Genomic DNA, 15,057 nt, shown 5'->3' with positions numbered 1-15,057 from the left:
CCCAAATCTGAATTCAGAGGACTTGGCAACACAGCACATAGTATCTCTCGTCGAGTTGAGAAAGTTATTCTTAAGATGTTTTCAGATAAAGGCAAAGAAAAACTATTTTTGAAAGGCACAACGCTATTTTATTGCTTTATGTAATGTTATATATAAAAGTGCACATGAACGTTGCAGAATGTACAGCGCGTGACCCCATTACCCCCTTACAAAAAAATAACCATGTTTTTTTTTTGTGGTCAAAGTGCAGTAGCCATGATTTTTTTGGTGTATTAATTACTATTAGCAAAACCGTGGTCTTACTACAGTTACCATAGTTTTTTTGGTTTTAACTGTAGTAAAACCATGGTTAATTTTGTAAGGGCTTGAAGCTCACATGACGCACGCTGTTTCTGCATTTCTGATGTTAATCTGGAGTACCTATAGAGTAGTATTACAACCTTTATATCTCCGAAGAGTCTTTAGTTTAATCAGATTATAAAAGAAAGATTAGCTTTACAGAATCTTTCCGATAACGTACGAAAAAATTACGATGGAGGAGTTACTACCGTGGGTGGAGCGAGTACGAGTCATGCAACACAATACAACACTGTTTAACTTATAATTCACTACATGTTCGTGTCATTTATATAATATTCACGTGCATATTTCCAACATAAGACAGAAGTCTTACTTACCGCATGCAACTCATGACCTATAAGAAATCCAGCGTTGAACAAACACACACGCAAAACTCCGCTGCTACCCCGGATAATAAACTATATCCATTGTTTCCATAAAGCTGGCTCTCTTCTCCTTACATCCAAAAACACACTTCTTCTTTCGTGCCATTGTTGAGTTTTGAAATTAAACAACACTGTGTCGCGTGATGTGATGTTTGTAAGTTCTAGCGTCTCCCGCTGATTGACGGGTGGGTGGGGTTTTCCGGGGGAAGTGCCCATATAAAGAAGTGATACGTATAGAAAGTTGACACTTTGCCTACGTTTAGCATGAGGAAACAAGTCAGAATGCATGAAATACCATTGAACCACCCCTTTAATAATGCGTTTTGCCATTGCCTTGCTATTGCATGTTTCTGTGACGAGAATCATGTGATATAAGAGCTAAATATAACGCGTGAACTTAAGCACAACTCTTCTGCACATGTCCACAATGTATTTTTGCATTCGATTGAGAAAATACTACAATTCACGCATTTATATGCTTACTTTTCTCCTGATGGATGATCGAATCACAGATCAGACTACACCACCCCTTTCAATACAATCCAAATTTGCATCCAATCAATCTGTATTGATTAAGGTGTTTAAATAAAGGCTATTCAACCTTATATTTTTGTTGCATGTAAACGTACACCCCTGGCTGTAGAATGTACATGTAAACAAACATCTGAATTAAATTGCAATGTTTAGGGTACATGTAAACTGCACCGTCCCAACCCGCAATCAGATCAAATTCAGTCTGTACATGTAAACATAGCCAGAGTTACATTTTTAAAATGTGTCAGATGTAGCTCACATTTGGTATTAGTGGTGGTGGCATTGTGACCTTCTGCAGTCCGTCCCAGTCAAACCCTTCAAACCACATGTGAAACAAAGTAAATCAACCTCCTCGTCCTCTCAAATCCCTCTTCTGTACTTTTTATTGTATAAATACATATATTTGATGATAAGGTCTTACATGTGTCTGCAGATGTCCTTGACCCCATTCCTCTTGCCCAGTCTCTCTGTGGGGTTGTGTCTAAATGTGAGGTGACAGATGATAGCAGACTCAGACACACAAACCCCGATCCACATCTAGAGCACTGCTATTCTCAGAGGTACAGAATGTGTTTATCAATCTACTGCAGTGTTACCCAACACCCGTGTACCCTCTCCCAGATTGTTTTAGATGTCTCCTTATATAAAACACCTGATTCAACTGTATCATTGCAAGTAATAAAAACTATATGTTGGAAGATCAGACACTCAGGTCTTTTAATCTCCATTTAACATCGTAAAGCTTAAATCCCCCATATGCCATCTACAAATGAAACAGTAAGGATCTGTTCTCTCTTTCACTTTCTTCTACACAGATAAAGAATGAGTGATCTGTCTGGTTAACCCGACCTTTTCTTCAGCCTGTTTCTCATTATAGAAACCCTCTTTGTTTAGAAGCACTATTTCACCTGCAGAGGCTCTTGATGAGATTGGTTGCAGCCCTGCTGATGGTTTTGGGAAGCTCTGCCTCGTCTATTCCCTTGAGGGTCGCTGTGTAAACCCTCAGCTGCTCTGAACCAGAGAACAGAGGACTGGAAATATAGAAATAGATGGTAAATTTTTTCATATTTCAAAACCTATAATAATGCAATGACAGTAATTTATTAATTTGTGACAAGCGAGTATTCAGCAAACTGTTGACACCTAGTGGCTGTTTTTGGTAAAACCACTAAAAATGTAACACAAATGCCATTTTTTGTGATAATTTTATGTATAAAATATATACTTTATTGCATTATTTATAATTATTACAATAAATGTAAACTGCTATAAAAAAATTATTTTATATTATCACTTCCAGAATTATGATTAATAACAATGATTAATAACAATTTATTCTCTTTTATTATTCAACATTACCATTCCGTGTATTTTTGTAGGCAAAACATGGAAGTGAGTTAGCATTTTAGCACTTTTTTGAATGCGGTTTTGCTAAAACTCATTAAGATCTTGGGTTCACATAAGCCCAAGATACGTTTTATTATACAACATAAAACCCACCAGAAATACCCCACTCCTGCTTTCTAAAACTTTAAAGAGCACCTATTTCATTGCTTAAAAACAACATTATTTTGTGTATTTGAAGAGTTTAGTTGCAAAACGAGATAACCACCGTTTTTATAACTGTTCAGAAATCTCGTTTTTTGGTTGTGCATTCCAATTAATTTCAATTCAACTGCAGTTGGTTTGTTTTGATTTAAACCTTCACAACTTAACAAATACAGCTTAGTAGCACCATAAAACAAAATCATCATAAACATGTTTTGACAAAAATGTTAAAAAATGGATTTATCTCATTTTGCAACGAAACTCTTCATTTGCTATAATAAAATGTGTTTGCGTGGTTTATGTAAAAAACATTATTTTCCACATACCGTACATTTTTGTAGCTTCTGATATCCTGCTTTCCTTAAAGGTTCAGTGTGTAAATTTTAGCGGAATCTAGTGGTGAGGTTGCACGAATGGCTCAGTTCACTGATCACCCCTTGCTTTTATAAATGTATAGAGAAGCTACGGTAGCTGGCACCAGACAAACATGTCATCATCGGAGTAAAAAAAGTTTGTCCATTAAGCGATCTGTGGAAACATGGCGGCACAAAATGGCGACTTCCATGTAAGGGGACCCCCGGTATGTAGATAAAACGTCTCATTCTAAGGTAATAAAAACATAATGGTTCATTATGAAAGGTCTTTATACACCCCTGATATTATAGTTTTATATTATTTTGCATTTCTGTCAAGAGATTCTTCTAAAATATACACACTGCACCTTTAAATGCTCTGATTTTGTACAAAACTCATTGATCTGTAAAGCTCTGTGTCCCTGATTGGCCAGCTAATCTGTACGTTGTGATTGGTGTGAATACCTCTGACGTCAGCCGGAAATTTTAGGCTCCTTATCAATATTTGAAAGATTCGGTCACAATGCAATGCTAACAGGAGTTAATTTACAGGCTGTGAGTCAGAGCGGGAGGAATTATGATAATGTCGGTCTTTACTACATCACCAATCCCAGGAAGTAAACTGTTGCCTACAATCCGTGTGTTTTTTGCAGTCCAAGAAAAGAGATTTATATTGGAGACAATAACTCACGTCATCGTTTACTTTGGGGTTTGTACCTTTTGGATATCTTTAACATGTACTAATACACACTTACACACCAAAGGAAATGTAAAATCGTGAATCGGACCATTGGTGCTCTTTAATGTGTCTAAAAAAGGGCGGTTGCTAACAAGTTGCTACATGGGACAACAGACAGTGTCGGGGACTTGCTTGAAGATCTCAAAAACAACATATTATGGGCACAATTCTCAACATAGATTTATCCACAAAGTATTTCTTTATCAATTAAGAGCTGTTGGAAGCTTGGTGGTGATTACATTGATGTCGAGAGACTGTGGTGTACTTAAAGGAACAGTATGTAAGAAATTTATATCAATTAATCATAAAATGGCCCTGATATGTCACTAGACATTAAGAAATAATTTTAATTTCATATACTTATGTCACTGACAACAGTGTTCTGGCCAGGATATTGTCATTTAAAAAGTGACGTTGCAGCCCTCAACTGATGTTTATGTTGTCATATTGTGTATTGGCCACCAGTTGTGTGATTGCAGCAACAGTTTTAGCCACAAGTTTTGTGATTGCAGTACCAGTTTTGGCCACAATACTACATACTATTCCTTTAACCTCTGGCCTAAGGTAAGCTTTTATTTCTAATAAATGCATTCATCATCTGTGAAGTTTATCTTGTTGGACAATAGTGTCATAAACTTTTGTTAAACACAGAGCTTAGTTTTTGTGCTACATCTCTGGTTTCCTTGTCATAAAGCCCATTCATTTTTCCCAGTGTCCCGCTAACCTCTCGGCTGGTCTACTTTAATACATCATCCCTGCGGCCATCTATTGCTGGGCTGTTTTATGGGTAGAGGTATGCCTGTTGGAGGGTTTAGCTGAGCTCCATGAAACCCAAAGGGTTACAGCTTAGCTAATTAGCCCTGCTGGCACATGCCATACTTACACCATTAAGGGTGAGATTAAACAACACAGATTAGGTTTACATCAAGATTAAATTAAATTAAACATTAAAGGAATAGTCTACTCATTTTCAATATTAAACTATGTTATTACCTTAACTAAGAATTGTTGATACATCCCTCCATCATCTGTGTGCGTGCACGTAAGCGCTGGAGCGCGCTGCGACGCTTCGATAGCATTTAGCTTAGCCCCATTCATTCAATGGTACCATTTAGAGATAAAGTTAGAAGTGACCAAACACATCAACGTTTTTCCTATTTAAGACGAGTAGTTATACGAGCAAGTTTGGTGGTACAAAATAAAACGTAGCGCTTTTCTAAGCGGATTTAAAAGAGGAACTATATTTTATGGCGTAATAGCACTTTTGGGAGTACTTCGACTCGCCTGAAAAGTCCGCTTCCCCTCTTCTCACTCTCATAATGGGAGAGGGAGGGTGTTACTGCGCCGAGTCGAAGTACTCCCAAAAGTGCTATTACGCCATAAAATATAGTTCCTCTTTTAAATCCGCTTAGAAAAGTGCTACGTTTTATTTTGTACCACCAAACTTGCTCGTATAACTACTCGTCTTAAATAGGAAAAACGTTGATGTGTTTGGTCACTTCTAACTTTATCTCTAAATGGTACCATTGAATAAATGGGGCTAAGCTAAATGCTATCGAAGCGTCGCAGCGCGCTCCAGCGCTTACGTGCACGCACACAGATGATAGAGGAATGTATCAACAATTCTTAGTTAAGGTAATAACATATTTTAATATTGAAAATGAGTAGACTATTCCTTTAAGCAACACTAAAGAGTTTTTGCTCTTTGCTCCCCCTACAGGTTAGAAGCGTAATTGTCCATTACCACTGTCGTAAATACTGCAGCATAGCTGGCTCTGATTGGATTGTAGGTCTGTCGTAGAGCAAGTTTTTGTAGTTTTTACTCGAACTACAGGACCGCGACCCGACTGTTGGAAACTTCTTTAGTGCGGTTTTGGCCGATAGAGGGCTGCAAAGCGAATGTGAAAGTGCCGTTCACCCTGTTTCGAGTGGATGAACAACTGAAACTTTTTTGGAAACGTTATTTTATGGTAAAAAAAAACTCTTCAGTGTTGCTTTAACAGCTATTAAAAGCAGCCATGTCAACATTTTATCCACAGATAAATTATTCTTTTACAGCAGATATTTTACCCAGTGATTAGTAGATTGTGCACATTCAAGGTTCATACAGCAGCCACTGAGAAAAATTAGAACTGTAAATTATTAAGTACTGTAATCTGAGATATCGGATATAACAGCACAGACAGGATTGGTATGCGATTTTACTAGTCTCTTGCTAGTATGCTACCTTGGTTGCATAAAGGAGGAATTTAAAGGTTAGGAGGTTTTAATTATCTTCTGGTTACAATGAAGCAGATTGTGATATCACCTACTATACTTTCAAGCTTAAAAGCATTATCAAATGACATACTAAATTGTGAATTTCATGAAAGGGTTGACCTGTGCCTTTTCTCTCTGCTATCAAACTATATCATTTACTTTTAAATAATGCATAACATAAGGAACACCAACAATTTTTCAATTACATATTAGCTTGTTTGTCACCGAACACATTCATAATATGCCTTCAGGACACCAGGTATATATGGTATGAGTCTCATGGAGTTGTACTTTATCACACCTGTGTCCTTTAAACTCTTGCCACCATTCACCATTGCAACCATAAAAAAGTTTTTAAACTTCTCTATTCTGGTTCAGAATAGCAAAGGAAGCGTTAGTGGGTTTAAACGACATGAGGTTAAGTTAATAATAGCAAAATTATTATTTTTGGGTGTATACTCTAATAGTGGGTGTATACTCTAATCTCACGTAGTTTTGCTTTAAATTTTACAAGTTTACGCTGTTGCTAAAACAACAAATATGTGCTGTTATATGCATAGGAACTCACCTGCCATTGAGCAGTTCACACACCAGCATCCCTACAGCCCAGAGATCTGCAGACAGACCATGACCCTTATGCAAAATAACCTCTGGTGCCTGATAACCCACAGTCCCACAGAATGACCAGGACCTGTGCAAAGACCCCAGCTTTTTAGCACAACCAAACCCTGTCTGATGGAAAAGAGAGGAAACTTAAACAATATAAAACATCACAGTCAACTTGTTATACGCTACATGGTATATGTATGTATTTTGTCATTCATTCAATTGTACTCCACCAGTTTAGCATATCCTCGCTGGTCCAGCAGAACATTTTCTGGTTTCAGGTCTCTGTGAATGATGTCTTTACTGTGCAGAACACTAAGAGCTTCCAGCACACACGCTGTGTAAAAGCGAGCAGCACTTTCCTCCAGTGACCCCCTACAATATAAAGACCAGGGTCATGATGATTGATTGCTTTGGCATTACTATAGAATTAGGAAGTCCAGTTTTTGTAGCAAAGTCAATCTATCTATAGAGTGAAATTTGTGCCATAATTATACAAACAAATCCAGCATTTTGCAAACAAACTCAATCTGCTTTGCAAATACAAAAGGCAATTTGAGAGAAAATGCAGAGGTGTTACAAATATGTACTGTGTTTTGCACCAGCAGAGATTTTCTGACAAATGTGACCATTTGTGAATGTGAATAATAGTTTTAAAATTAATTTAGCTTTTGGCAGATGCTTGCATACAAAATGACTAAAAGTGCATTCAAGGTACACATTTATCAGCATGAAGGTTCCCTTCCAATTAAGCTACAGGGTCGAATATCAATGCACTTGCCTCTCTTTCAGTAAATTCCACAGATCTCCACCTTCACAGGCCTCCATCAACATATAAAGGTATCTAGCGTCTTTAAAGGTACAGTGCAACCTAGAAAAATAAAGAAACGACAAACAAATGGAGAATAAAGCATTCTTAAAGGATACATATTATGCCAATTTTACAGTAATATAAGTCTCAGGTGTGCCTAGAATGTGTCTGTGAAGTTTATTATAGCATGTCAAAAATGCCCCTTTTGGGGTGGGAGCAAAAAAGCGCAGTTTTCATGTGTATACCTTTAAATGCAAATGAGCTACAGCTCCTCACTCCCTTACTAACAGAGACAGTGAGCGTGTTTAGTTAAAATAGATGTGATTCCTGTGAAGTCCTTTGAATTAGTGTTACAGTGTGCTAACAAACACATTTAGAAGAGGTTTTAGGTAAAATACAACAGTCAGTCAGTGGCTGTGGGCAGGGCTTTATCAGTGTGACATCACATTAACAAGAGGATCAAAACTGCATGTCTAATGATACTGCTTTGGTTTAAAGGGGATAAAAAAGATAGAGAGGGTGGATTTTGCACAATATGTGCCCTTTAATCTTAAAGGGACAATAAGTAAGATTTTCCCCCATCTAGTGGTGGAATTGTATTTTGCATTCAAATGAATAGTGCTCTCTAGTGCCTCCCCTTTCCAAATGCGTGTTGCAACTACGGTAGCCGTTATGTAATCACTGATCTCCTTGTCCGTTTCAGCTAGTTCACGTGTTCTGAATGAAAACACGTTGTGAAAACGAGGACATATTTATGAATAAAGACATTGATTTTGATTACTAAAACACTTAAAACCCTACTTACTGTCCTTTTTACATAAACACACCTACACTATTCCTGATTTAATATTTATGAAGTTGTCACCTCACTATGAATTGACTTTGAAGATCTTTAAGAATGTGTTTCTCTGCAAGAATCCTTTCTCTTTGACCCGTGTTTCGTATCGCCTGCTTTCTTATGGCTTTCAATGTGTATTTGCATCTGGGGTCACTCTTCAGGCGGACCTTGTGACAAACAAAATTAAAGCGATACTGGAGCAAAATCAACCAAAACAGTTTTATTGATCTATAATGTAACATTTTTGTCGATTGCAAAATGACGTAGCCTACTTTTAATTCAGTCAGATTTTTAAGGGTTACTCCAGCTAAATATCAAAAATACCCCATGATTTATTCACCCTCAACCAATCCAAGATACATATGTCCATCATCTTTCAGATAAAGACACTTAGAGTTATTTTAGTAAATGTCCTTACTTTGAAGACCAAAAAAGTGCATCCATCCTTCACAGAAGTAATCCACATGGCTCCAAGTGGTTAATATAGATCTTTTGAGTAATCGAAGCGATTTTATAAGAAAAAATTGAAAGGGCCAAAGAATGCATTAAAATAATCTGTTAAATTGTTCTTTGATATTTACATAGATATTAACGTTATGTAACGTTATTAAGTGCAAAAAGGATCCAGAACCTTTTTTACATGTCCATTTACAAGCCTAGAATTTGTCCTTTGAATTTTGAAGGGTCATGAATAATAATGTTGAACTCTGCTCTGAGGCTCAAGCTCAGTAGCTCACATTAATAAACAGACCTTATATGTGTGAGTCTTTATCAGACGAAAATACAGATTTTGAGGAACAACTAATTGTTTGTAGATTGTTAAAGGCGGAGTCCATGATGTTTGAAAGCCAATGTTGATATTTGAAATCACCTAAACAAACACGCCCCTACCCCAATAGAATCTGGACCTTCTGTTGATAGACCCGCCCCACACATACGCAACCCGGCAAGGATGTCGGTTAGTAGACACGCTCCTTACTGCTGATTGGCTATAAGTGTGTTTTGGTAGTCGTCCCGTCTCCTTTTCCAAAACGTTTTTCAAACATTGTGGACTCTGCCTTTAATGGACGTTTCTGAGTGGTACGTTTATTTGTGTTTTTCTCAGTATGGACCTGCAAAACGTAACTGTAACGTCAATACTGACTTCAGCCTAAACGCTAGCATGTAGCATTAACTAGCATATAAATTTGTAATCAATTTAATGTGTAATTTAATGTTGGGGTGTACATCTTGACTGTAACATCACAGTCAGTGTTATGTTGAGATTGTGCTGTTTTCCAGCAGTCTTTTGAATGCACGAGTTTAACAAAAAATTAAGGAAACAAACGCTTTTGAGGCTCACAATATGTCATTACCATGTACAGAGCTCTTATTATTCATCTATGCCTAGGTAAATACAGTTTTACATTCTATGGCACATTTAAACTTTATATACTGGTAACGACGGCATCTTGGAATCACGTGATTCACTGCGCAGTGTACCTAACCTTTGGCAAACAACGCTCACTACACTAAAGAGGGTTGCACACCAGACGAGAATCGTTGCGTCTAGGACAACTCGCAGGTATCGCACACCAGATGTGCACATTAAATAGCGCAAGCTTAGTGAGAGTCTACTTGAAGATGCAAAATATGCATTTTTTTGGGACAAATATGATGTAATTTAATGTTAAACTGTGTGAGTGGCGCTTTGTGGCGCAGCAGGGATTTGAGCAGCGTCCAGAGTCACAGCGGACAGCCGCCGTCAGATGCCGCCGATGTGCGTACATTTGTGTTCTGTTTTTAGATACATGGTGCGACGCGGCACTTCTAGCCCTGTGTGCGACCCCCTTAACACTCTCTCATGAATCACGTCCAAATGTGTTATATGATGGACATATGCATCCTGCATTGCCTGAGGGATGAGTAAACCATGGGGCAACTTTGACATTTAGCCGGAGCATCCCTTTTAATCTGACTGAATTAAAAGTAGTCCACAAGTAATTTTGTAATTTTTAATTTTAAAATCTGTCAATATCAAACAAGCATAAAACTGTAGGACTTTTTTGTTAAATACAAGACTCATACAAGACACTAAAATCAAGATTATACTGATAGGATGTTTTTATTATGGTGTATTATTTACCACCTGAGTGTGACCACACCGTCCGTCTTCCAGATTATACAACACCTGAAAACTGCCGAGAGTCATTTCACCAAATGCAGAACCATTTTCCTCTGACCTGTTTGAAACGTATAGATTACAACACGGGTCACAAATCCTGTCCCGCAGTGTTTATCTTAAACACTAACATAACACACTTACAAGTATTATTTGTAAACTAGATAGAAAAGTTTGTTGACAAACTTTATGTTGGCTTGACAAAGCGTAGCCTGTACGTTTAAAAAGGTTTGACAGATGTATAGTTTAGTAGGCTATCTGGCTGTTGGTATGTTTAAGTATGAAGCTAGCCTGATTTAGCACGAAGCTAGCATGATTAGCCTGAAGCTAGCATGAAGCTAACATGATTAACATGAAGCTAGCATCAAGTTAGCATGATTAGCATGAAGATAGCATGATGCTAACATGAAATAGCATGAAGCTAGCATGATGCTAACATGAATTAGCATGAAGCTAACATGATGCTAACATGAATTAGCATGAAGCTAGCATGATGCTAACATGAATTAGCATGAAGCTAGCATGATGCTAACATGAATGAACATGAAGCTAGCATGAAGCTAACATGAATTAGCATGAAGCTAACATGAATTAGCATGAAGCTAGCATGATGCTAACATGAATTAGCATGAAGCTAGCATGATGCTAACATGAATTAGCATGAAGCTAGCATGATGTTAATATGAATTAGCATGAAGCTAGCATGATGCTAACATGAATTAGCATGAAGTTAGCATGAAGCTAGCATGATGCTAACATGAATTAGCATGAAGCTAGCATGATGCCAACATGAATTAGCATGAAGCTAGAATGATGCTAACATGAATTAGCATGAAGCTAGCATGATGCTAACATGAATTAGCATGAAGCTAGCATGATGCTAACATGAATTGGCATGAAGTTAACATGATGTTAACATGAATTAGCATGAAGCTAGCATGATGTTAACATGAATTAGCATGAAGCTAGCATGATGCTAACATGAATTAGCATGAAGCTAGCATGATGATAACATGAATTAGCATGAAGCTAGCATGATGTTAACATGAATTAGCATGAAGTTAGCATGATGCTAACATGAATTAACATGAAGCTAGCATGATGCTAACATTAATTAGCATGAAGCTAGCATGATGCTAACATGAATTAGCATGAAGCTAGCATGATGCTAACATGAATTAGCATGAAGCTAGCATGATGCTAACATGAATTAGCATGAAGCTAACATGATGCCAATATGAATTAGCATGAAGGTAGCATGATGCTAACATGAATTAGCATGAAGCTAGCATGATGCTAACATGAATTAGCATGAAGCTAGCATGATGCTAACATGAATTAACATGAAGCTAACGTGATGCTAACATGAAGCTAACATGATGTTAACATGAATAAGCATGAAGCTAGCATGATGCTAACATGAATTAGCATGATGCTAACGTGAATTAGCATGAAGCTAGCATGATGCTAACATGAATTAGCATGAAGCTAGCATGTTGCTAACATTAATTAGCATGAAGCTAACATGATGCTAACATGAATTAGCATTAAGCTAGCATGATGCTAACATAAATTAGCATGAAGCTAGCATGATGCTAACATGAATTAGCATGAAGTTAGCATGATGCTAACGTGAATTTGCATGAAGCTAGCATGATGCTAACATGAATAAGCATGAAGTTAGCAAGATTTATTATGAAATTAGCATGAAGCTAGCATGAAACTAGCATGAAGCTAGTATGACTTAGCATGAAACTAGCATAAGGCTAACATGACCAAAAGACCCAACCCCCATGTCTCTATGATGTTCGGATCCAGAGATATAAGGCTTTGTTTATTATGTTGCTAGGGTGCTCATATTTGGTTGCTAGGGGCGTGGCTTAATACCTCAATAAGAATCCTTAGAGACTGATTGGATGCCTGAGTAAAATGAGCCCACCCCCATGTCTCTGTGACACTGTGCTGCAAAGATATCCATCTGGGCATTTTATAATGGCAGTCTATGGGAGATGTTGCTAGGGTACCCAAAAATGGTTGCTAGGGGCGTGGCTTAACAGCTATGAGACGATCCAGAGAGACTGATTGGATGCCTGAGTAAAATGAGCCCACCCCCATGTCTCTACGACACTCTAAAGTGAAGATATTCCATCTGGGACGCTTTTATTCCCTTATATGGGCACGTTCCTTGCCCCATTATAAGTCAATGGGGAAATTTGGGTGCCTCTTACACCCCAGGGGTGAGACTTACACCCCAATGTGATGTATGTTCTTACAGAGCATGCCAGCCTCTTCAAATGTGGTAACCCACAAGTTTCTACAAATTTCTCGCTTGCAGCTATGACCCGTCAAAGTTTGTCGCAATGTTAAGTCAATGGAAAATTTGGGGTGTTTGAGCGCCCCGTTTAGGAATTCGGTAGGTCCCATCAGTTAGAAAAGATATAGCATAAATCTACGTACCAGTCTTAAAAGTTTTGTAAAGTTTTGTGGGTGTAGCTTGAAAGCTCTAGGAGGAGTTACTGTGAGAAAAAGTGTGGACCAGAAGAATAATAATAATAATAATAACTAGATAGGTACATTTCCTGAAGAAAATGTGAAGTGGTGCTTGCCGTGGCAAATTTCGGGCGACAGTATATGATTATACTCCAAATCACAAGTAAAAAGATCCAACTCCCGTGTCTCTACGATGTTCTGATGCGGAGATATAAGGCTTTGTTTATCCGGTTGCTAGGGGACTGTATTTGGTTGCTAGGGGGGAAATGGCATCCACTACTGATTACCCGCCGAGTCACGAGTCAAACTGTCAAACTCCCTTGTCTCTCTGATGTTCTGAAGTGGAGATATAAGGCTTTGTTTACTCTGTTGCTAGGGTACTGTATTTGGTTGCTAGGGAAAAAATTGCCATCCACTAATGATTACATGCAGAGTCACAAGTGAAATGGTCCAACCCCTGTGTGCCTACGATGTTCTGATGCGGAGATATAAGGCTTTGTTTACACTGTTGCTAGGGTACTGTATTTTGTTGCTAGGGAAAAAAACCGGCACCCACCAATGACCACACGCCGAGCCACGAGCAAAACGGTCCAACCCCCGTGTCTCTACGATGTTCTGATGCGGAGATATAAGGCTTTGTTTACACTGTTGCTAGGGTATTGTATTTGGTTGCTTGTGAAAAAATTGGCATCCACTAGTGATTACATGCCGAGTCACGAGTTCAACGGTCCAACCCCCGTGTCTCTACGATGTTCTGATGCGGAGATATAAGGCTTTGTTTACACTGTTGCTAGGGTACTGTTTTTGGTTGCTAGGGAAAAAAATGGCATCCACTAGTGATTACATGCCGAGTCATGAGTAAAACGGTCCAACCCCGGTGTCTCTATGATGTTCTGATGCGGAGATATAAGGCTTTGTTTACACTGTTGCTAGGGTACTGTATTTGGTTGCTAGGGAAAAAATTGGCATCCACTAGTGATTACATGCCGAGTCACGAGTAAAACGGTCCAACCCCCGTGTCTCTACGATGTTCTGATGCGGAGATATAAGGCTATGTTTATCCGGTTGCTAGGGTACTGTATTTGGTTGTTAGGGAAAAAATTGCCATCCACTAGTGATTACCCTCCAAGTCACGAGTCAAACGGTCCAACCCCCGTGTCTGTACGATGTTCTGATGCGGAGATATAAGGCTTTGTTTACTCTGTTGCTAGGGTACTGTATTTGGTTGCTAGGGAAAAAAATGGCATCCACTAGTGATTACACTCTGAGTCACGAGTCAAACGGTCCAACCCCCGTGTCTCTACGATGTTCTGATGCAGAGATATAAGGCTTTGTTTACTCTGTTGCTAGGGTACTGTATTTGGTTGCTAGGGAAAAAATGGGCATCCCATAATGATTACACGCCGAGTCACGAGTCAAACGGTCCAACCCCCGTGTCTCTACGATGTTCTGATGCGGAGATATATGGCTTTGTTTACTCTGTTGCTAGGGTATTGTATTTGGTTGCTAGGGAAAAAATTGGCATCCCATAATGATTACACTCTGAGTCACGAGTCAAACGGTCCAACCCCCGTGTCTCTACGATGTTCTGATGCGGAGATATAAGGCTTTATTTACTCTGTTGCTAGGGTACTGTATTTGGTTGCTAGGGAAAAAAATGGCATCCCATAATGATTACACTCCGAGTCACGAGTCAAACGGTCCAACCCCCATGTCTCTACGATGTTCTGATGCGGAGATATAAGGCTTTGTTTACTCTGTTGCTAGGGTACTGTATTTGGTTGCTAGGGAAAAAATGGGCATCCCATAATGATTACACGCCGAGTCACGAGTCAAACGGTCCAACCCCCGTGTCTCTACGATGTTCTGATGCAGAGATATAAGGCTTTGTTTACTCTGTTGCTAGGGTACTGTATTTGGTTGCTAGGGAAAAAATTGGCATCCCATAATGATTACACTCTGAGTCACGAGTCAAACGGTCCAAGCCCCGTGT

At 38.6% G+C, this 15,057-nt stretch overlaps 1 protein-coding gene across 5 annotated transcripts in view; it reads right to left on the bottom strand.

Annotated features, from left to right (window-relative positions):
* Window positions 1–15,057, bottom strand: part of prkg1l (protein kinase cGMP-dependent 1, like) — a 40,252-nt gene that overhangs the window by 2,904 nt on the left and 22,291 nt on the right. For 2 of the 5 annotated variants that reach the window (XM_073867517.1, XM_073867515.1), the window contains exons 12-19: window positions 10,539–10,635; window positions 8,441–8,580; window positions 7,546–7,635; window positions 6,998–7,139; window positions 6,727–6,890; window positions 2,168–2,290; window positions 1,686–1,740; window positions 1,519–1,590 (exon numbers count right to left, since the gene is read on the bottom strand). In XM_073867517.1, coding sequence (XP_073723618.1) covers window positions 1,519–1,590; window positions 1,686–1,740; window positions 2,168–2,290; window positions 6,727–6,890; window positions 6,998–7,139; window positions 7,546–7,635; window positions 8,441–8,580; window positions 10,539–10,635 — 883 coding nt within the window. Of the gene's footprint in view, window positions 1–1,518; window positions 1,591–1,685; window positions 1,808–2,167; window positions 2,291–6,726; window positions 6,891–6,997; window positions 7,140–7,545; window positions 7,636–8,440; window positions 8,581–10,538; window positions 10,636–15,057 lie in introns of those variants that run through there. The other 3 variants (XM_073867516.1, XR_012369553.1, XM_073867518.1) reach the window with 3 other exon arrangements.

This window comes from Misgurnus anguillicaudatus, chromosome 5 (genome assembly GCF_027580225.2).
Source record: "Misgurnus anguillicaudatus chromosome 5, ASM2758022v2, whole genome shotgun sequence".
In the NCBI taxonomy this organism is placed as follows: domain Eukaryota; kingdom Metazoa; phylum Chordata; class Actinopteri; order Cypriniformes; family Cobitidae; genus Misgurnus; species Misgurnus anguillicaudatus.
Note: the sequence above shows the minus strand (reverse complement) of the source record. Positions and strands in the feature narration are given on the sequence as shown.